General features: G+C 43.9%; 2 protein-coding genes across 3 annotated transcripts in view; one reads left to right on the plus strand and one right to left on the minus strand.

Moving 5' to 3' along the window:
* Positions 1-22,371, minus strand: part of TECR (trans-2,3-enoyl-CoA reductase) — a 47,903-nt gene that overhangs the window by 13,030 nt on the left and 12,502 nt on the right. Inside the window, exon 2 of one of the 2 annotated variants that reach the window (XM_066613608.1) lies at positions 9,777-9,827. In XM_066613608.1, the coding sequence (XP_066469705.1) occupies positions 9,777-9,827 (51 nt within the window). Of the gene's footprint in view, positions 1-9,776; positions 9,948-22,371 lie in introns of those variants that run through there. The other variant, XM_066613607.1, reaches the window with a different exon arrangement.
* Positions 13,817-22,371, plus strand: part of DNAJB1 (DnaJ heat shock protein family (Hsp40) member B1) — a 68,848-nt gene continuing 60,293 nt past the window's right edge. Inside the window, exon 1 of the mRNA XM_066613610.1 lies at positions 13,817-14,149. Within this exon, the coding sequence (XP_066469707.1) occupies positions 14,068-14,149 (82 nt within the window). The 5' untranslated portion in view covers positions 13,817-14,067. The remainder of the gene's footprint in view (positions 14,150-22,371) is intronic.

Consider the following 22,371-nt stretch of genomic DNA (forward strand, 5'->3'; position numbering starts at 1 on the left):
AGTATACCAATGTTTAAATGTGCTGCAGTACATACAGGCGTGCCCAGGTATCTGTGGGGGTTCTGTTTTGGAACCCCCCCCATAGTTAAACCACAGATACCAGGGAATGCCCCCCAACCTTTGAGGTAAGGGAAGCTCTGCACCCCTTGCCTCCAGAGGGTCCTCCGAGCCCAGCAGAGGCTGTGCATGTCCATCCATGGCCTCTGCCAGCTTTAGACTGAGCCTTACAGTAAAAAAAGCGACTTCCAGTTTTTTTCATAAACTGGAAGTGACATTTTTAATGCCTTGTAAGGCATTAGGAGGCCTGGGGAAGCCCTCAGTGGAGTTCCCCTTGCCTCCAGAAGGGGCACGTGTGGGGGCCCCACGGACCTGATCCACGGATAAGTGAATCTGCAGGTACAGGGGCCTCCCTGTATACTTTTTACATTTGCAACTCACCTTACGTATCACAAAAAGGCAGAGTATAAATGCCAAACTTACTTGCAGAATTCATAAAGAACAATATAATTCACCCTTTTTTGACACAAATTCTTTCTGCAAGTGTGGAGTATACACACTCTGCTAATAGCTTAGGGAGAACGCCTGAAGTTAGAGAAGGGATGCCAGTTTTTAGTATATTTTATTGCACATACTGCATTAACTTCTTGACAAATTGGTCCACCAGGATCTTACTCTGTAAAAGCAGCAACTAGAGGATAGTTATCCAGTCATTCCTGACTAGGCCAGAAGGTCTGAATTCATGAAGACAGGATTTTCCTAACTGCAGATCTGTTTTCCAACAGAGTATTTCTAGCAACTACAGCAGTCAAGTTGCCACTCTGATCCTAAAAGTAGAAAGGAACTGTCCCTGCCCTATTCATCACCCTAGACCCAGAAATGGGGATACTGCAGAAAGGATCTCTTGGACAGACCTGCATATGGCCTATGAGCTAGAGCAGGGGTCTCCAAACATTTTGGCCAGAGGGCCACATCAAATATCTGGCGTGGTGTGGAGGGCCAGAAAAAAAAATTTAAATATAAAATTTAAATAAATAAATTAGAGATGGAACATAGATGAGTGAATAAATGAATGAATGGGTTCATTTATTCAACCTCTCTGGCCCTCAGAAGACCCTCCAGACACAATCAGAACACAGTTCTGGTCATGTTCAGTTGAGTGGGCCAGAGGCTTTCAGGGGACAAGAGGTTAGCCATGAGCCAGAAAGAGGCTTGCTGCGGGCTGCATCTGGCCCCTGGGCTGGGGTTTGGAGGCTCCTGAGCTAGAGCAAGCCCAATTCAGCTTTCAGATCCAAGGAAGAGGGAACATAAGCAGATTCCAGGGCAGGTGCCAAGCATGGATCAGCACCTCTAACAGCCTGAAGAAGTTGTACAAGCTGGGAAGCGCAATCCAGGTCTTAAGTTACAGCAAAACAAGCAGCAGGAACTGTGACTCAGAATGTCTGTATTCTCTTCTGAATTGGCGATTCTTGTTCCTTGCCATAGCTTGTCAGGAAGGCTCTTCCTCGTAACTCCATTAATTTGCCCAGAATTCTCTATTGAGATTGCAAGTTGATCTGTCTTGAGTTGTGGGGATGGCCCACAGATGCAAGAATAGTATGATACTTCTAGATCAACAAAATTCAACTAGTGTGCCATGGGATTGGGGGGGGGGAGTCAATAGGGCCATTTGGGGGATGTGAGCCCCCCACCTGTGATGCGGTGTGCATCAAAAAACCAATGGTGCACCTTGACAATTTTAGCGCTTTATCAAGTGTGCCATCTGATGAAAAAGACTGAAAATCACTGTTCTAGATAGTAGTACTGCAACAGATAGGAACACAGGAGACAGACAGGGGAGTTCACTCATCTGGTAGGTTAATCGACTCCTCTCCAAAATATATGCATGTGTGAAAGACTGTAAGCAAGGCTTTGTGTGTCGCACTTGTTCAGCAACCCTCTGTAAGACAGAGACCACCATTTTGGTACACATAGTCTTTTTGCCACATCCACATATGATATACAGCAAAGCTCTCCTTACCACTTAGCAAGATGATACTGCTTACCAACTGATTACATGCACACGGTGCTAAATTATCACTTAAATGGTAGTATGCATCCAACCTCCACACTGGCTTGTATGAACCTTCCATACAATTCTTCCTGGTGACTGTACTATTAATTAGGTCAAGCACAGTCAACGCATAGAAAAATTACTCAGGATACACTAGCAGGCTTCCGATTGTGGGAAAGGGTACTAGAGTATTTGTGTCCTGGAAGACAGCGCCCTGGGCAAATGTGCCCCGGTCACTGGCATCCCTGGACATTCAAGTCTGGTTTTATTCATGTCGCAATTATTTGCATCCCACTATAACTGGGAAACAAACCCCATTTGATATATCCTAAGCCACTCATCCCAGCCCTAACCCTACCTTTGTGTTTAAAAAATAAAAAGTACATCTAATTTAAATACAGGTGACCCCCATATCCAGTATCCATGGATTCAATTCTCTGCACCTCCTCCCACAACCATTACCTTCTGATTTTTTTCCCCCATGAGCAAGCAGACTTGTGTTTTGCTTTTACAGAAGTTAGAACAGGAACAGGACATGGAGGCAGGCAGCCTGCACACTAGAGAAACCCAGTAAGAATGTAAACAGGAAACATGCCTGCTTTCTAATGAAGAAAGAGGAAGGTAATGGCCTTAGGAGGCACATGATTGTACTAATAGGATCTCCTTTTATCCATATCTGCAAGGGGGCTGGAATGGCTCTCCCATGGATATGGGGTGGGTGCCTGCTAAATATATTGGTACATAAACGCTCAGGAGGCAAAAAGGGACACATATGTCCAATACGTGGATGCACTTGACCAGGACAATACAGACCTCTTCCCTGCATACTGTATTTCCAAGGAAGGGAAGTTGCTTTTTCTCAGGGGTCAAACAATTTGCAGTTCCTGGGAAAACACAATTCTTCCTCCAGACAATGGCGTTCCACTGATGTAGCTTGGTGATGCAACTGTCACTATTGCTTATTGGAAAGTGCTTGTGAAATTGCAGACAGGTAGATTATATAGCGAGGTAGATTCTATAGCGAGGTAGCGAGTCATGGACTCTTCGCTCACAACAGGAGAGGAAACTGAACACTTTCCACATGCGCTGCCTCCGACGCATTCTCGGCATCACCTGGCAGGACAAAGTTCCAAACAACACAGTCCTGGAACGTGCTGGAATCCCTAGCATGTATGCACTGCTGAAACAGAGACGCCTGCGTTGGCTTGGTCATGTTGTGAGAATGGATGATGGCCGGATCCCAAAGGATCTCCTCTATGGAGAACTCGTGCAAGGAAAGCGCCCTACAGGTAGACCACAGCTGCGATACAAGGACATCTGCAAGAGGGATCTGAAGGCCTTAGGAGTGGACCTCAACAAGTGGGAAACCCTGGCCTCTGAGCGGCCCGCTTGGAGGCAGGCTGTGCAGCATGGCCTTTCCCAGTTTGAAGAGACACTTGGCCAACAGACTGAGGCAAAGAAGGAAGGCCCATAGCCAGGGAGACAGACCAGGAACAGACTACACTTGCTCCCAGTGTGGAAGGGATTGTTACTCCCGAATCGGCCTTTTCAGCAACACTAGACGCTGTTCCAGGACCACCATTCAGAGCGTGATACCACAGTCTTTCGAGACTGAAGGTTGCCAACAACAGGATTCTATACTATACACGACGAAGAAATTCCTAACTGTAAGAGCTGTCTAGCACTGGAACAGTCTGCCTCCTGCGATAATAGGTTCTTCCCTCATTGGAGGTTTTCGAGCAGAGGTGGACAGCCACCTGTCAGGGATGCTGCATAGCTGCTGCTTTCACTGAGCAGGGGTTGGACTAGGTGACTTCCAAAGTACCCCCAACTCTGATATTCTATGAATTTCTAAGAGGAACATGCAGTTTAGAAAGCAAAACACCTACATATGCACTTCACATCTGATGCAAGACGTCTGTATATAGTACTCCTATTGTAAGAAAGTACATACAGTATGATCTAAAGTTACTTCAGGTGTTACACTGTGTGTATGTGCGTGTAACACCTATACGTTACACACACACACACACACACACACACACACACACACACACTACAGGTGCAACCTATTTATCCCCTGATTTTTTATCTTCAGATCTGACTCAATGTGAATCCGGTGGGGGGGGGAATCAGAGTCGCACACTCCTTTGCCCTGCACTGGCATCTCACTCCGTTTCAAGGAAGCCCAAAACACTGCAAAAAGGCTCCACCTCGCACAGGCAAGGAAATAGCCCCAGAGCCATAGAAGAGGTTCCCCTTGCAAAGGAACAGTAAGACTCCTGAAGTCCCTGAGCCAGCAAAGAAGCTGAAGAGCGGAAGGGGAGGACCTCTGTAGCCAGAACAAGTGCAGCAAGGTGGAGCACCAGCACACACTCACACTCACTCTCACACAGAGGCAGGTGCCGTAGTAAAAGAGTGGATTGCTTTAAAAAACCCACAGAGTGTTTTTTGCCAAATTCCCCTGCCCTTCAGACTGAGATAGTGCAGGCTCTCCTACTCCAGACTACACAAACAAAACAGCCCAGCAAGCAAGTCTTCCCAGCAAGACTAAGCATGAGATTTAGGCTACAATCTTCTCCACACTTTCCTGGGAGTAAGCCCCATTGACTACAATGGGGCTTACTTCTGAGTAGGAATGCATAGGACTAGACTCTTAAAAGCTCAGCATCCCACCTGTGAAAGAAGCGGGGACAGCTGGCAATGGGGAGAGTGGAGGAGGGAGAGGCGGAGGGGGCGGTGATTGAGAACCATTGCCTTAGTTTCCTTCCATCCCCAAGTGTCAGGCTGTAGCGTATTTGTGTAATTCTATGCAGTTTATGTAAAAAACACGTCATTTCTGGGCATGATTTTTAGCACAATGCGTTTTTTCCCTAATTTGCAGTGGGTCAGTGAACAAAACTCAAGCGCATAAAAAGGCTCCACCTGCATATAAATATACATATATAGAACTCACAAAAGGGAAAAATCTGGGAAAAAAGTCACAAGGAAAATATCTGACAAGGATCAGAAACCAGAAGTGGAACTTCCAGCAACCTGAAAGTGAGACTTCTTCACTCTGTACAGCTTCCTGAATGAAGCTTTATGCCCCTTAGACATTCAGTGAGAGGCTGACCCTATGCTGCCAATTTGTGACAACACTTCAAATTTTGAAAAGGAAAAAAAAGTATTGAAATAGCATCTGGAATAAGTATGTCAGCAGAAATTCATAAAGCAGAATTTATACTTTTAAAATCTTTTTTGTATTAAACCCAGAACTGTAATAAATCCTGTATGCACCAAACGGAACAGTAACTCTCACTTACTGGCAGAGTCTCTTCCACTTCCTCATGCTCTGACAATTCGTTTCTCTCCCGGTATCCCAGGAGGGATCTCACACTTGTCTCAAAACAAACACTATGTTCCTCTCTGCTCTGTGTGCTGAAGATTCCTGGCATCCAAGGAATTGACAGAGGTGAAGCTGACATTTCAGAAGGGCGCACCCACCACCATCCTAGCCAGCCCAAGCAGGTGTTGGTGTAGGGTGTCTAAGGCAGCTGAAGGCCAGCTCCCTAGTGGGGAGGTGTGGTTCACTTCTCCCTTACAAGGCCCATTTTCAGAGCCAGGACAAGAACCGAAGAGACAAAATCTAAGGGGTATGACCCATTAATGTGGCTCCGAGTTTAATCAGTAGCCAGTGTTCAGACTGCATTGGATAGCCTGGAGCACAGCAGGGCAGAAGCATACAGATGGTGTGGTTGACAACAGGGATTAATAGGAGCCATGCTGATAAAGTTTACAAGTCAGCAAAGCAACCCAGTGCAAATAAGATCCTTCTCACATGACAGAGATACTTAGCACCACAGTCATTTTATAAGCCTGGGTGGACACACAGGCAATGCTTTGGCCTAATTTTACAGAATGGCAAGGAGTACAGTCACACAGCAGTAAGTAATTAGTAATGAGGTTGTAACATTGGAATCCTATCTCTTGCTTATGAAGCCAAGGAGGAAGTGGTCGAAGCTACCTGGTCTCTAGCAGGCTAGCCTATTACATTCTCATATTCTTAAATAGGTAAAGGAAACAGTACCTACTTTGGCCCTTGCTGCTGCTGCTAGATACCCTGACTGATTTGCTGAGTGTCATGACTTTGCCACAGCATGATAGAGAGAGCAACTATTATTCCTTTGCAAATCACCATTTGGAAGTTATTTTGGTCACTTCTCTGTATTTAGGTTCTTGCTTCCTCCACAGTCAATGTAGGATCCTCACTTGTCTGAAAGGATTTACAGTTTCCATGGGATTTCAGTTCAAATGGGCACTATGCCCACCACTGCTATAGCAGGAAGCTGAACTACCACAACTGGTATGCCTGTGGGCTGGAGGGCAGAGCAGAAGAATTTCTCTTTACTCTTCCTGAAATTCCTAGAGGTTTTCAGAGATTCCCCCCCCCCCCACACACACACACTATCCTCATTATTCCCCCATGAAATACTTTTCCCATTGTATCTTCCGAATATCAAAGGAATATATTCACAGGAAGAGAAATAGACTTCTCCTGTCTATTTTGAGCAGGTAAAGGAATGATACTGCAAATCAAAGAGCCTTTTGCAGATGATGGATAGGCTCATTGTTTCCAATGGGTCACCATATTAAGGGTCGGAAAACTGCCCTTAGATTAGATTGGCAAGTGCCACTGGGTGGTGGTCATTATCCTTTCTAGTGCCAGGCACAACCTACTACTTAGGTCTATTGGGTAACTCTAAAGCTTGTTCTAATGACACTTTGGGCATTGCACACCATGGTTCCTGCTGTGTCTTACTTAACACACCACTATAAGACAGTTTCTTTAGGAGTTCTACTTCTCTACGCAGACTAAGAGCCAATAAACACATTACGCCAAGTGAAGTGACAAACTGAAGTGGGAGGATTATCGACTGTTTCACTTCAGACTGTAGGTGTGAGACCCAGAGGCATCCCAGGGGTGCAGTGCCTACCTTGTGGAGCTCAGTGTTCTGGAAGTGCAGAGGCAAGGTCATTACTCCGAACATCGCCCCCAACCTTCTACCCTATTGCATTGCTTTTAATGTAATAGGCCCATCTCAGTTTGGCAATTTTGGATGCAACTGCTTCATGTTCTTGCTGTTAAGTGGCAAAAACACAATTATTGCTGAGGTGAGTCAGCTGGGCACAGAGAGGGCCAAAGATCAGCAAACTGAGGTTCAGGCAGAGTCATATCACCCTCCTCTGAGGCTTGCACTTGGTGCGGCCAGCACCAGCCATGCCCCTATAGAGACACTACTGATGGGAACACAGAATGCTTTCCTATGTCAAACCATTGCTACATGGAGTAAATGAGCACACTGAAGGAAAGGTTCAGAACATACCTCTTTCTGATTTGCCACAAGCAGGGTCTATTTTTTTTTTGTATAAGATTCAAACATTTGACTACCTACCTGCAGTCTGAAGTGGAACAGCCCTGAACTCTACCAATGCAGCTTACCTCCCCACTCTGCACAATATGTAGATCAAGTCTAATCTATTATTAATATCTGGCACAAAAAATCTCCTGCATTCTTGAAACTTGCACATGTCATGCATACTGAAGAACTGTTGATTTTGCCAGCTTCTCAGAACCTTTCCACTTCCCAGGAATGACAGATCTGCCAAGATGCAAATTTTCTTTTTCACAGTAATTCTAAAATAGAAAAAATAAGCTAAGATGGTTTTTTAGACCAGGCATTTCAACCAGGCCTCTCAATTTCACACATGTCACAGGCCTGCACAGTCAGTTACAGCATTTGGTTATATTATCTCTTGAATCAAGATGTTGCCCAATACATATATTGTGAGATATTTTACACACACACACACACACACACACACACACACACACACACACACACACACACAATCCCTGTGTGAAAGAGAGTGTTTAGCAGCAGAGATCAACACTGATGAGCTGGCTGAATTCTTTCTTGAGATATTAACTATCAAGCTAATAACAAAGAAAGAACAAAAACCTGGCATTTTTTCCTAAACAACATGTTGTGAAGAAAAGGTGGTTTAGGACTCTGTCTTCCCAGCTACAAAGAAAATCCATCTCCTAGAAAATGTTGTGAGGATTTAGAGGAGTGAACATCTATATGGGGTGGGGGTAGGAGAAATACTGGCTTCTTGAAAAATGCTCTTGCTCACTTAGTGATGGGCAGCAGAATTGTCTGCTCAATATACCTAATACTCTAGGACTGTTCTAGAGAAGTTTTAGATTAAAAGACGTTTTAACACATCCAGCTCAATAACTAGCAGCATTTATCCTGAAACTCCCCTTGCTAGCCTGCATGATGGAGGAAAGAATTGGGGACACTACACATTCACCACAACATTAAATGTCACAAACGTCAAGCCAGACGTGAAATTGAGAGTACAGGTTGAGCCTATGTATCTGCGGATTTTCTATCCACGGATATGGCTCAATACAGGTCCCCTGGACCCGCAATGAGCCAAGACTTGGCCCAGCCTAAACACTCCAAAGGTGACTGGAGCTATGCTATGCTATAGTGGCTGAAAATAACGCATTTGCTTATCTGCGGTTTTTGATATCCATGGTGGGGATCTGAGAATGGATCCCCCATGGATACCAATGCCCCATCTGTGGTAACGTGGGCTTCTGGTAGTCTCAGCTGGCAGAAATGTTCACCTCTTCTTTTCAATGTACTGGAGATGTTTTTAACCTCTTTTTGAAATCATGGTCATTTCCAAGGAAACATGTTCGTAGTTGGATTGTAAGGAAGATGAGATCTCTTGCAACTGATCACTATCTCCAAGGCATGCTGAGAAATGCCTTGCAAGGCCAAACTAGATGCAACTTGCTTCCCCCACTTCCCCCATAAACACCACATGCCGGCAGCCCAGTCTGGATTGGGGTCATGTCAGGAGGATAGGGCAACACTATTATTTAGAATATGTATATACAGTACTGCTATTCAACAACAAGAATTAACATAGCAAAATAAATGAAAAAGGGGTTCTCTTCCCTGTCACAAAGGCATTAACAATCTTAAAAAAAAAAATTAAAGACATGCAAGTCATCAGCAAACAGCCACTGTAAAAAATGCTGAACTAGGATAAATAAGGTAACTTGCTCTCCTCAGCAAACAAATAACCACCACTAAAAGATGCCTCTTTCCCTTCTCCAAGCTGAGGACTGGATCACAACTGCTTCTCTTGCACACACATGTATACTATTTGCTATGGATAAAAAGTCCCATCAGATCCAATGGAAGCTCTCTCTCTCTCAAGGACAAACAGTATGCAGGGGAGGGGCTCCAGTTCAGAATTCTGAACTGGAGAATCCTGGCCCCCACTGTGGTCTCATCTCCTCACCTGTGTGCTATTTCCGGGGGAGGGGGGGAGCTAGAGTGCCCAGTTCAATGACATGATTAAAGTCTGGCTTACTTTGATCTTCTGACTCACAAATACACAGTTGTCAGAAGTAATCTAAATTATCCAAAAGCTAAGAGTGCTAAATGTGTGCTGAACAGGCAACTTAATGATTACAGTAGCTCCTGCTACTGAAATCTGTCAGAAAACTGTTTTAAACAAGTTTCCAACTCTTGCTTTACCCTCAGAGAACAAGATCCCACAGCCTTCTCCCTTAAAGAGTTCTATAGCAGATGACAAAAAACTAAGATGGCAAAAATCCAACCCCACCCACCGGTCCCTCCCCTCTGACCAGGGTCCTTACCTTGTCCAAAAAGCACAGCTTTTCCCGAGTCTTGGCATCCAGGATCTCCACCTCAAAAAAGAGAACACCCTTTTTAGATTTCTTAGGCTTAGTAGAGAGTTTAGGTCCTATATCATTGAGATTTCTTTGAAGGGATAGAACCCCATCTGCAGGCACCAGGCTCACATCCATGCTTCAACAGAAAAGCAGCAAACCCCACTGGGGTTGTACAGCCTGGGGCTAGAATCACAGAGTCCCCACCCAATCACTACAATGTGAACTGCTTCTGGTCAGCAGTGGAGCTTGCTTCTCAAAAGGAGCTACTTGTCCAGCACTCTGAAAAACAGCTCCTGCTGAGACCAAGGCTCCAGACTTCAAGCAAGATCCAGTGCAGCACATAGAGGGGGTTCCCTTCCAGTCTGTTCAACAAGTTGTGTTCCAAGGCGTAAGTCGATAGTGTGGGGAGCTGAACCGCTACAGTTTCCAGCTAAATATAAAACTGAGCCCAGCAAAGAACTCCTTGCAAGCAGCCTCCTGACTAGTCAAGCCCATACCAGGGAGTTTTTTAAAAGACATCCTCTCTCCAACCGAGACTGTGCCACCCAGATCTTGTGCCGATTTCACCATCTGTAAAAAAAAGGATCCATGCATTCTTCCTTCACTATCTTGTTAGTACAGGGTCTGTTCTACAGCACTAATAGTTTTTTCAGTGCTAATCCAGCTCTGGTCTGACATTAGAATCACAGAACTCCAACAGCACATCACAGTAAGGGAGGCCAGGCTGCTCATTGTCTAAAGGACATTCCATGAAGCTTTCCTCATGAAATCATATTACAGAATACAGCCTAGCCAAAAGCTCTTGGCAACTTTTCCATAGTTCTGATCCTGGACTCTCCCATGTCACTTTGTTTAGAAGGCTATGATTTCCCAAGACCCAAAAGGTCACTCAGAACCAAGGAATTTGAAATCTTGCCGAATTCCCAGGGCATCAATTGCACTTTCCTTCTTACTCCTGCACAGTCCTCTCCATCCCAGTGAGTCACAAGGGATCACTGGCACTCATTCAGCACAGGTGTCGGTAGCTCCCAAAGATCTGACTTCTGAGGAAAAAAATGTAATCATCAAAACAGCTTATAAGTTGCAACACCACAATATACACACAAATAGTGTAGCATGTAATAGACAATCGCATCAGGAACATCAAACAAATCACAGCCTACTTAACCACAGTGTTTGGTGCAATGGGCAAGTTGTAATTGCTCTGTAAAAAGCAGCCAGTGATGAAACTAGGCAATCCCCATTCATGATCTTCTAGTCTAGAAAAAGGTTGTCCATTTTTTTTAAATATATAACACCACCAACATAAGTAGCCTGGTCATGCCCAGGGCTCACATCTCTCACATTGCACTGTCTTTCACACCAAGTAAGAGATGGGATTTAAGTCCAAATGCAGCCTAAAGTAAGCTTCCACTAGATACAAGAAATAATGTTGCACTAGTGTCTCCAACGTACACTTGTTCAAAAAACTATTCAACCTTTCCAGCTATCTTTTAACACCTTTTCCTCTGAAATTTCTTACAGTAAGAAGCCTAAAGCATCTGGGGCTTTTCTTACAAGTTTAGAAAAAAAAAAAAGATGACTAAGCAGAGACATGGTAACTATATGGAACCTCCATGTTCAAAGGCAGATGCCTCTGAGTAACTTTTAGATCTGTTTTCACTGACATTTTACTCAGTCATGTTCTGTTGCTGCTGCTTTACTGCACAATGTTTTTATGCAAGCTGCCCCAAGAAGTTCTTGCCCAGAGGGGCAGAGTATACACTTAATAAAGTGCATGAATGTTGAAGTCATACAACAGGGAAGGACTGCTGCCTATGCGCCCTGCTTGTGGGCTTCTCTAAATCATCTGGCCAGTTACTGTAAGAAGCAGAGTACTAGACAAGAGGGCTGATACTGCAGGGCTCTTCTGATGCTCTCAGATGAAATTCTTACACATGCCTTAGGAAAGTGACATCCAAAGTGAGAGTTGGTGGTGCAAGGAGATCCAAGTTTGAATTCTCACTCACCTCATTTCTCACTCACGTGCTCTTGGCCTAACCGACCTTGCAGTTCTGAGGGTAACCACAATGCATGATAGCTGAGTTTTTTGGAGAAAAGGCAAGACATAAAAGTGAGAAATGAATTATCAGCCACCCAGTTTTGATGGTGCCGATTTAAAAGGAAATGCAGAAGGAAGCAAAGAATTGCTTTTAAGAGTTGCAAAAAATTGTCCTACTTTCAGAACTGAGTGCCTTGTAGAAGAGTACTTAATCAAGTCAGGAGGTGAGCAGCTAGCCTGAGAAATAAATATAGCAGTATCATAGAAAGCATGTGGAACTGTTCAGAAGAAAGTTTTATAGTACTGTGCACATATAATATTTATTGGCTTGATTTCCTTAACAATGGCTAGGGATGTCTGAATTCCTAAACTACAATTTAAAAAATCAGCCACAACCAAGGTATGAAAGTAGTTTGTATAATTGAATCAAATAAACCTCAGTTAAGGTTGTTCCACTATCTTCCCACCATCTCTGTTTCGAAAGTCATAAGTTCTGCTAGTATGACTCTATACACATCTTTAGGGTCCAAGTTTAGCTTGACTAGCTAAACCATAGTTTCATTGCATATTTGGGATCTAAACCAGGGAGCTATCATAATCACTCAGAATATCTGCACCATGCCTCAGGAATAGCAATCATAATACAGTCAAGTTAAACATCAGTTGGAGTAGCTAAAAATTTTAAGTGAAATATATTTTCCCCACATGACAATGCCTTTGGAAATGCAATGGCACAAAAATTGGATAAACTTGAATAAAACTGGGGTCAAAAGTAAAAAACTAGATAAATGAATGGAAAATGAAAATCAACTACCCTACCCTTGTAAATAGCCAACATCATCTGGCAAAAAGCAGCAGAACCATTCAACTGATCTCCATCTGCAAGTGTCATTTGAAAGCTGACAGATGAGGTGGTTTTAGTTTTATGTAGGTTACTCACAGGCCTCAGCATTCGGCTTCATGGTAAACCAGTCTCTAGGACAGGGGTGCCCAAACCCGGCCCTGGGGCCACTTGCAGCCCTCGAGGCCTCTCAATGTGGCCCTCAGGGAGCCCCCAGTCTCCAATGAGCCTCTGGCCCTCCAGAGATTTGTTGGAGCCCACACTGGCCCGACGCAACTGCTCTCAGCGTGAGGGCAACTGTTTGACCTCTCGCATGAACTGTGGGATGAGGGCTCCCTCCACTGCCTGTTGTTTCACGTCTGTGATGCAGTAGCAGCAGCAAAGGAAAGGCTAGCCATGCTTTGTGCAAGGCCTTTTATAGGCCTTGAGCTATTGTAAGACCTTCATTCATTCATAAGTTCAACTTTAATATATTCATTTATGTAAACTTATGTAAATTTATTCAAATTTTAAATGAAAATCAATTCTTTTTCCCCCCGGCCCCCGACACAGTGTCAGAGAGATGATGTGGCCCTCCTGCCAAAAACTTTGGACACCCCTGCTCTAGGACATCAGAGAAGCTACATCAACGGCACCAAAGGCACAGACAGCAACTAGAGAAGAGAATGCAACCATGAAGGCGTGCATGAGGAACTATTTGGAGCAAATTCAAGGACACCGATGCTCCAATTACATGACAAGTCCTTTGCAAGTTAGCCAGGATTATCTTGCTTCTCCTCAGCCTGGAGGTGGAAAGCCAAGAATCAGAATATAGTTCTGCTATTCTCTGCTTCCAGAATGGACCGTAGAGGGTGGTAGAATTCTGGACAGGATGAGCAACATATCAAACACAATAAAGTTGTTCTTAAATTCAGTTCTCCGGTTAGCTCCCTCCCATCAGTCTCATATTTGGAAGCTCCTGGTCTCTGTGAACTTAGGAGCTGTCTCAAGCGGGACAGCAAGAATTTGGAGTCTGTTCAGCACTTTCAGCAGACAGCAAGGGCCAGTTCCAAACTGCGATATTAATAGAACTGTGCTTCAGAGGCTGGAATGATTATTCATGTATCTCCGAGCTTCTAGAACAAAAAATTTTCTTCCAGGGGAAGCAACACAAGGAGCAAGCTGACCATATTAAGTTGTTGTGAACTACAATCTGTTGCATGATGAGAAGGAAGGGAGCCACCCTGAGCTATTAAAGGTGGGAGCAGTACTGACTCCAGAGGAGAACCAAGACATGAAAAGAAATGATGGAAATCTTCAGAAGGATGCCCTGCCACCTTCACACACAAACAGAACTGCTGGACTTCCCCAAGAAACACTGATGGGGGAAACAAATGGATTGCTGGGAGAGGATGAATCGCAGAAACTCCAAGATTTATGCAAAAACAGCAAGCAAAGTCCCACTGGCACAAACAGGTAAGCATAAGCCTGGATGAGTAACTGAGTGCTGCTTGGGACACGGGGGATGCAGAGTAATAGCTGGTTTATGCTGCTGTATATAACAGCTCTTCTAAAGAAGGGAAGCTGCCCCTCACTTTTATCAGACTTTCACTTCATTGCTTATCAGAGCAGCTTTTAAAGGCTAAATGGGTACATGACTGGGCATATAATGAGCAAGGAAAGGGCATTTTCTCAGTGTAGAGTTCAGGCAAAGTCTGGTAAACCACACATGGTCAGCTTCCTTCTTGCAATTATCCTCCAAGGGTCTATTCCCACAACCAGCTTTGGGGCTGCTTAATTTAGGGCGCAATCCTAACCAACTTTCCAGCACCAAGGGCAATGCAGCTCCGAGGTAAAGAAACAATCATTCCCTTACTTTGGGGAGGCCTCCATGGCTGCCACCCAATTGCAGGATGCAGCATATGTCCCATTGGCACAGCTATGCCAGTGCTAAAAAGTTGGTTAGAATCTGGGCCTTAGTCTGCACAGCCATCCTTCATGTGGATAAGTGAGCAGATGGCAAACCACCGTATGCACTCGCCTATAGGTCGAAAAATTTATGCCTAAAATAGAGCCTGAGATCCTGGGTCGACTTATATCCGGGTCAATGCAGTGGGTGGGCCAGGATCCTCTGGGAGCTTCTGGGAAGCTTATGGAGGCTCAGCAGCTGTCTGGTGAAGTGGGGGGGGGGTGTTGGCAACCTTCAGTCTCGAAAGACTATGGTATCGCGCTCTGAAAGGTGGTGGGAATGTGGAAATGGCCTGAGAAGCAGGAAGCAGGTGGAGAAAAAGGAGAATTTCTACCAGTAATTACGGTATTCAGAGGTAGCCATTTTAGCCTCTTCTCCAGATAGGAAGAGAAGTGAAGGCGCTTCTGGGAATTGTAGTCTGTATGAGCTGCTGCTATGGAAGTGCAGCACATACTCCCACAAAGCCTCCCCAAAATTCCCAGAAGCCCCTTTGTCTCCCTTCCAGTTTGGAGAAGAAGGGAAATGCCTCCTTTTCTTCTGCTGCTGCCTCTGAACATTCCTAGCAAGTCATTTGCAAAGAATCCCCCCCCCCAAGTTTAGGGGTCTGGTTTTTAAAACCCCAGGAAGTGATCCTCATTTCCATCTGAAACAAGGTCCCAGGCTACAATGCACCATTACTTAAGAGTAACACCCATGGAAAGCAGTGGGTCTGCTTCTGAGTTAAGAGGTCAGTCCTTGTTGCACAGCTCAGTCCTTGTTGCTCGTCTCCCTGCTGTGAACTGAACGGCACACTCCCAATTACATGTTTTATGTTGCATGTGATATGTAGAGCCTCTGGCTTAACACACCAGGCACCTTAAAGAAGGATCTGATTAATGGTTCTACCGGTATGTTGTTTACAGGCACTTACTCTGATACTGTTTACACAAATGTTGTGAAGACCAGAATTTTAAAAGTTAACGAACGAAAATGCATCTTTTGATCTTTTAATGTATTTTTAATAAATTAGAAACTGTTCAGTTTTTAGGTAACAATTACTGAAAAGTTATTTTTCAGGATCTGGTTTCAGGTAAAATCAGACAAAATTATAGTCAGACCCCCTCCCCCCCAAGTTTAACCCCCGACTTATCCGAGGGTCATAGAAGATTCCATTATTTGGGGCTCAAAACCTGCCCTCGACTTATCTGTGAGATCGACTTATGGACGAGTGTCTGCGGTAGTTGATTGTGTCACTGTCTAGGGCTGGGGTCGGCAACCTGCCATTCTGGAGCTGCAAGCGGCTCTTTCAGCCTTCTGCTGTGGCTCCCTGCGGGGCCAACCCATGGGGGGGAGGGGCTCACCCCTCCCGTGACGCAGCCGCTGCTCACCAGCCCAAGCGCACACTCGCAGCTCCCACGCTGTCGCCGACGTTCCCTCCCGCCTGAGCCAAAGCACCAGCCGCCTGCCTGTGTAGGGGAGGGCGCGTAAACGAACGGGGTTTGAACACCCTGATGACCCCCTTCCCACAAGCAGCCCTGACCCCACGGAGTCAAGGCAAAAGCAAGCATTTAAGTGCAGCTGCTCTGTCCTCCTCCCAAGCTTAGAGCACAGTCCTGTGCGTGTCTCCTCAGAAGTAAGTCCCATTGTGCTTGCTCCCAGGAAAGTGTGCACAGGACCACAGCCTTCAAGCTCCCCACTCAGCATTCCCCCCATCGCTCAGTCACCCTCTCACTGCCCCATTTCCTTCACTTGTTCCCCTCCCCATGATCTTGGCAAAAGCAAGCAGTTGAGTGCAGCTGCTCTGTCCTCCTCCCAAGCTTAGAGCACAGTCCTGTGCGTGTCTCCTCAGAAATAAGTCCCATTGTGCTTGCTCCCAGGAAAGTGTGCACAGGATCACAGCCTTCAAGCTCCCACTCAGCACCCCCCCCCCCGTCACTCACTCACACTCTCACTGCTCCATTTCCTTCACTTGGAAACTTGAAAGGGGTTTGGAGACCCCTGCACCAGATGGTATTCTGTATATGTTTGTATACTGTATGTGTAACATACTGTATATGTAGCACCAAAGCATATTTCATGGTTGGGAAGTAATCACTGTTAGTATGCCTTTTATTTTATGCAGTTTTGAACTCTTAGCTTGTTTGTTCAGGAGCACCTTTGTGAACAGTGTTAAGTAATACTAAGTGGTCTTGTTCAGAGGTAGTATTGTGTGGAAAGGCATTTACAGAAGTACAGAAGTAAATGACAGTAAAGAATGACAGTATCCTTCACAGGCAGTTCACCTGTGCACAATCTAAAACAGTTCTCCAACTGTGGGTCTGGACCTGATTTTTAGTGGGACCTATAAGAGGGGAGTGTATTATATAACTGTGACCTACAAGAGGGGAGTGTATTATATAACTGGGACCTATAAGAGGGGAGCGCAAACTATATATGCAGTGTTATCTTCATTTTAGATGTCAAAAGGGTTTTGTGGCTCCTGGGGTTTTCTTTTTTCCGGAAAATGGGTCCAAATGGCTCTTTGAATGTTTAAGGTTGCCGACCCCTGGTCTAGGGAAACTATTTGGCCTAAAGATCTACATTGGCTTATAAGAAAAAATTTGCTGAACACTTGGTTATTTGAAAAGTCAGAATAGAAATTTAAATAAGCAAGTAAATAAACAAAGCTTGTGTAACAGGTTGGTATCCTATCCTCCTGTTTGTGGAAATCTTAGATTGTCTGCAGCTTTCTATACCAGATAGCACAGTTCAAGCAATCTGCTGACATTTGCATATTCACTACAGAGAATCCAAAAGCCATAGCTCCCTTAGGAGAAATCTTCCCAGCTAGACCAAATACAAACATGTTGCATTTGCCTATATACTAAGGTCTCATGAATTGGTCTCATCGATTGTAACAGCTCATAAAACTCAAGATATGAGCTTGATGTGAAACATCAATATCTCAAAAGTTCATTCCTCCTCTTCATCTTGGGGTCCAAATTCACAAGTTCACTTGGGGGCTATATCTAGAGCTTGGATTTGCCACACATCCAAGGCAATATTTATTATTATTATTATTATTGTTGTTGTTGATTTATATCCCACCTTTTTGCCCATGGGCACACAAGGCGGCCTACAACAATTAAAAAATACAAAATTAACAATTAAAAACAATAATTAAAACAGTTTTCAAATAATTAAAAATCTTAAACAAACCCCGTGGATTCTAATATAAAAGGAGAAAGAAAGCCAGCCAGCCTGTCAACAGTTAAAAGCTGTTGACAATATAGAGTTGGAAAGCTATTAAATTCACACAGTCTGTGTGTCACTCCTCTAGGAATGACTGCACATCAAAAACTAGCTCACTTGCCAGATGTGTGTGCAGTCCACTGAGGGAAGGGAAGATACCAGTCTAAACTGGGGGCGGAATCCAAAGTGGTTGTCTGAAACGGCCCTTGGGGAGACCAGCCCTGCATTGTCTTGGAAGTGTAGCAACAAGTGCTTGCCATACCTCTGCTGTAACTACACACTAAAGCTGGACAATCATAACTTATATGCTATAGAAACATGTGCGAAAAGAGCAAAGGAGAGCATAACAGAAAGGAAATTATGGCCTTGTCCCCTTCCTACCCTCAGATGCAACTGAAGACAGCGCAGGAAGGTGGTAATGATATCCCTTAATCCCCAGTGATTGAGACCATTAACTCCTCCAACCTGTGTCAGACTATCCGATGTCCTGCTGTTTCTGTCCCTCTAAAGCACTTCTAAGGCACACGACCTGGCTTCATGCCAGACAAGGTAATACAACAAATGACACGGTTTTTCTTCTGAATCCAATTCATTTTCTCAAAACATAACACATTACATTCTCAGTCTCATATTTAAGGCTCATGGTTGATTTCCTCAGATAAACATTTACCTTAGAAAGCAAGGCAGCCTACACAAGTAATTCTGACATTATCGTCTAATAAAACTATTTTTTTTTTTAAATTGATCCTTTCCAAATTTTGCCCTGAGTTCTGGAGAAATGCTATGCGCCATAACTACATATCAGCTCGGGTTCTTCTGACCCAGGACAGGATGCAGTTAACAAACTAATCAAAACTCGTTAAAAGGCACTCCAAGGTACTGATAAGAAGGTTATTATGTTTGTTTTCTTACTTAAAGGATCTTTTAAAAAATGTAGTTCTAGTCAGCATGTATTGTTGAGCAGCATTTTTAAAAAGGCAAATTGCAAAGAGAATTAGACATATCCCCAATTCACCATAAGTAGGGTTGCTTCACTGGAAATATCCTTTTACTTTGGAATGATAACCAAATACAAAACATGCATTCACCACCTCAGATGTGATGTGTGTCAACTTTTTGTCATGTGACCCTTTAAGCTTTAAATAGAGGCCCAATCCTTTCCTGATATGTATTTTAAACACACGAAAACATGTGCACGCTGAGCAGCATGCTTGAATATTCTAACTCTAGTAACATACCCCAGTCAAAAAAAATCCACTATGATTATGCTATTTGCATGTATTTCAGAATCTCAACATCTTGGTAGCTAAAGCATTTCTTTTTTAAAAAAAATATATTCCTTATACATGCATTCGCAATCTGTGAATTCACATCTGCAAGGGGTAGAATTGCAATCTACCTCTCATGATCTGCAGTTCTGTTCTTGTTGTCTGCTAATACTGTGCTGGTGCTGTATCAAACAGGAATTGATATTGGCCCATGGAGAATTGCCGGACACACTTGTGTCTGCTTCCAGACTTGCCCCACCATCTTGAGCACCAACTTGGAGGTTCCAGTTGAACCTTCACAACCCTGACGATGATGAAGAGGCTGATGATGAGAGGGTACCTAGGGTTTGCTTTGGAGCAGGGGCAAGCCTAGAGATAGGTGGAAGACGAGGACAGGTGAAGCAACTCCCGCCCCACTGCTGATCTCTAAGGCCCTGTTATTGGGCCAGCAATGTTCAACAAGTTGAGGGAGAGCCAGGACAGAGATGCCACCACCATCACCACAAACTTCAATACATCAAAGGAAATGCAGGATACAGAAGCATCAGATATTAGAGACGTAGATGAGCCCTCGCTATCACTCAGCCCCATATACTTCAAGATAAGATTCAGGTTCATAAAGTTCATAGAGCGTATGGTGAAAAGTGTCCCCTGGAACCTAACTCCATTTTCCCCATAGGCTCAATGATTCATTATCCGCTTTCAATATCCCCTAGGTTTTCTGGGAACCTAACCCTAGAGCAGGAGTGTCCAAAGTTTTTGGCTGGAGGGCCACATCATCTCTCTGACACTGTGTTGGGGGCCAGGGAAAAAAAGAATTAATTTATATTTAAAATTTGAATAAATTTGCATAAGTTTACATAACTGAATTTATTAAAGATGAACTTATATGAATGAATGAAGGTCTGGCAATAGCTCAAGGCCTATAAAAGGCCTTGCACAAAGCAAGGCCAGCCTTTCCTCTGCTGCCTTTGCTGCATCACGGACATGAAACAGCAAGCAGTGGAGGGAGCCCTCATCCCACAGCTCATGCGAGAGGTCAAACAGTTGCCCTCACACTGAGAGTAGTTGCGTTGGGCCAGTGCAGGCTCCAACAAATCTCCGGAGGGCCAGAGGCTCATTGGAGACTGGGGGCTCCCTGAGGGCCGCATTGGGAATCCTCGAGGGCCGCATGTGGCCCCAGGGCCGGGGTTTGGGCACCCCTGCCCTAGAGGATAACGAGAACTGACAGTATTTACAATTGCACAACCACTCAGAGTTCTGCTATTCAAGAAGTAGGAGAGATGGGGTGGATGGACAAAATCTGCTGTGTTCAAGGTCTTCCAATATAGCAGAAGAATCGCACAACTAATGGTGAAGGGAAAGACAAGTTGGTGATGACCTTCTGATTTGGAGGTGGAGAAGTAGCAGAGCAAGATGCCAAGAGCCTCCCTAAGAAGTATTTAGCACCTTCCAGAAGGGTACAAAAAGGTATCTTAGAGATGCAGGGAGATGTTGATTGACATTCATTTAGGCACCACAGTGACAGCAAGAATCAAATAAGGAAGGAGAGGGAAGGGGGGTTTCTGGGTAAAAAAGATTGAGTTGGAAACAGAGCCGTGCTAGAGACTTAGAATACTAATAAAATGAAAAATGTGAGCCTTCATAGAAAACTGTATCATTTGTGTAGTTAACCACACTCATAGGGTGGGCCATACATTCAAAAATAAGCCCGGTGATCCCTCTGAAATGAGGATCTAAAATGAAAACACACACAAATCTAAGAAGAAAATTTTATCTTCAGCAGCTCTCCTGCTAATCACCACCACCAACCAGGTTAAAAAGCCATATGGAATATTCAATAGGAACTAAAGAAAACAAAAGATGTAAAATTAAATATCTGTAGTTATCTTAGTTATTACTTCCAACACGTATTTTACTATAGCCAACAGCCAAGTTCACAATAGGCTTTAGATTTTTGCCTGGGTGTCAAAAGGATGAAGATTCATCAGAGATTAGGAAGGTTAAAAAAGTATCAGAATGTCTGAAGTGTTTCCAAATGGTTCAAATCCCCCAAGATGTGCATATAGTCATCCAGGCCAGACTGCCCTTAGCTTTGTCATTATAGGCAGAAATCAAGCACATTTTCACCTCTGATGACACAGAAAGCAAATGGAAGTAGCACCCACAGCCTCTTCAACAACAAGGCTTGAAACATTTAAAAAGTTGCACCATCCCACCAGATAAGAATCAGATAAGAATCAAATTTTGACAAGCAAGAGGTTCTAAGTACAGAGACAAACTAAGCACACAAGGATTGCAAGAACACCAGTCTTTCCATTTACAAATATGCATATCTCCACCTGCACTTTGACAGCTGCTAAATACCAGGCTAAGCCACTCAAGAAAAAGGAAAACCCTGGAACCAAAGAACTACACCAAAGTTTGAACATGCATGTATATAGGACCATTGAAAAGTTAAGCTAACAGCACCCTCTAGTGTACACTTAAAACTTCTACAAGTGCCCTGAGAACCTCCTAAAGCAGCTTTCATTTGATCTTACCATGAATTTACTGTGCACACTAAGGAAACCCTTCACGTAGAAATATCATTTTAGGTTTGGGTAAGAAAACAAATTTTGCAACATGACTGTGCGAACAAAAATATCGCTAACTGCAGATGAATAGTAGTGCTTGCAAGTCAACCACTTCCAATGAAACATCTGTGAATGCAAGACAGACTAAATGAAACAGGGGACCTTTCCCTTCTTTCCTGTGCATGCTAGCTGAGCTCTATTATTAGTTAATTATTATTAGAGGAACATAAATCCTCTTGCCTTCTTTGATGCTACCTGAAAAGAACTAAGAAAGAAAAGCTCAAGTCTGTACCAATCCTCACAGGCTTAAGTAGTATCTAAGATTATCAGGATAGCTCTGGTCTTCAGCAAGAGTGCATATTTAGCATTACTTAACACAAAGTAAACTGCTTTGAGAATTGTTGCTGTAAAGCAATATTGTTTATTAATATTGCTAATACAACAGCTTTTGCTTTAAATGTAAAGGGATTTCAAATATGAATGCTCATTTTGTAAATCTGAAATATATTGGTTTCAAAAATATTAGTTAAAAAGTGGATCATATAAGACAGAAGTCAGCCCATCCCAGATCTAGTCAACCTCAGGAAGAATATCCTATTCTTAAACTTCCAAGAAATAACTATCCAGCCTTCTCTGGACAAGGAGACTTTTCAAAACTGTGCAACTCCATTTCCC

Source organism: Tiliqua scincoides, chromosome 2 (genome assembly GCF_035046505.1).
Source record: "Tiliqua scincoides isolate rTilSci1 chromosome 2, rTilSci1.hap2, whole genome shotgun sequence".
Lineage (NCBI taxonomy): Eukaryota > Metazoa > Chordata > Lepidosauria > Squamata > Scincidae > Tiliqua > Tiliqua scincoides.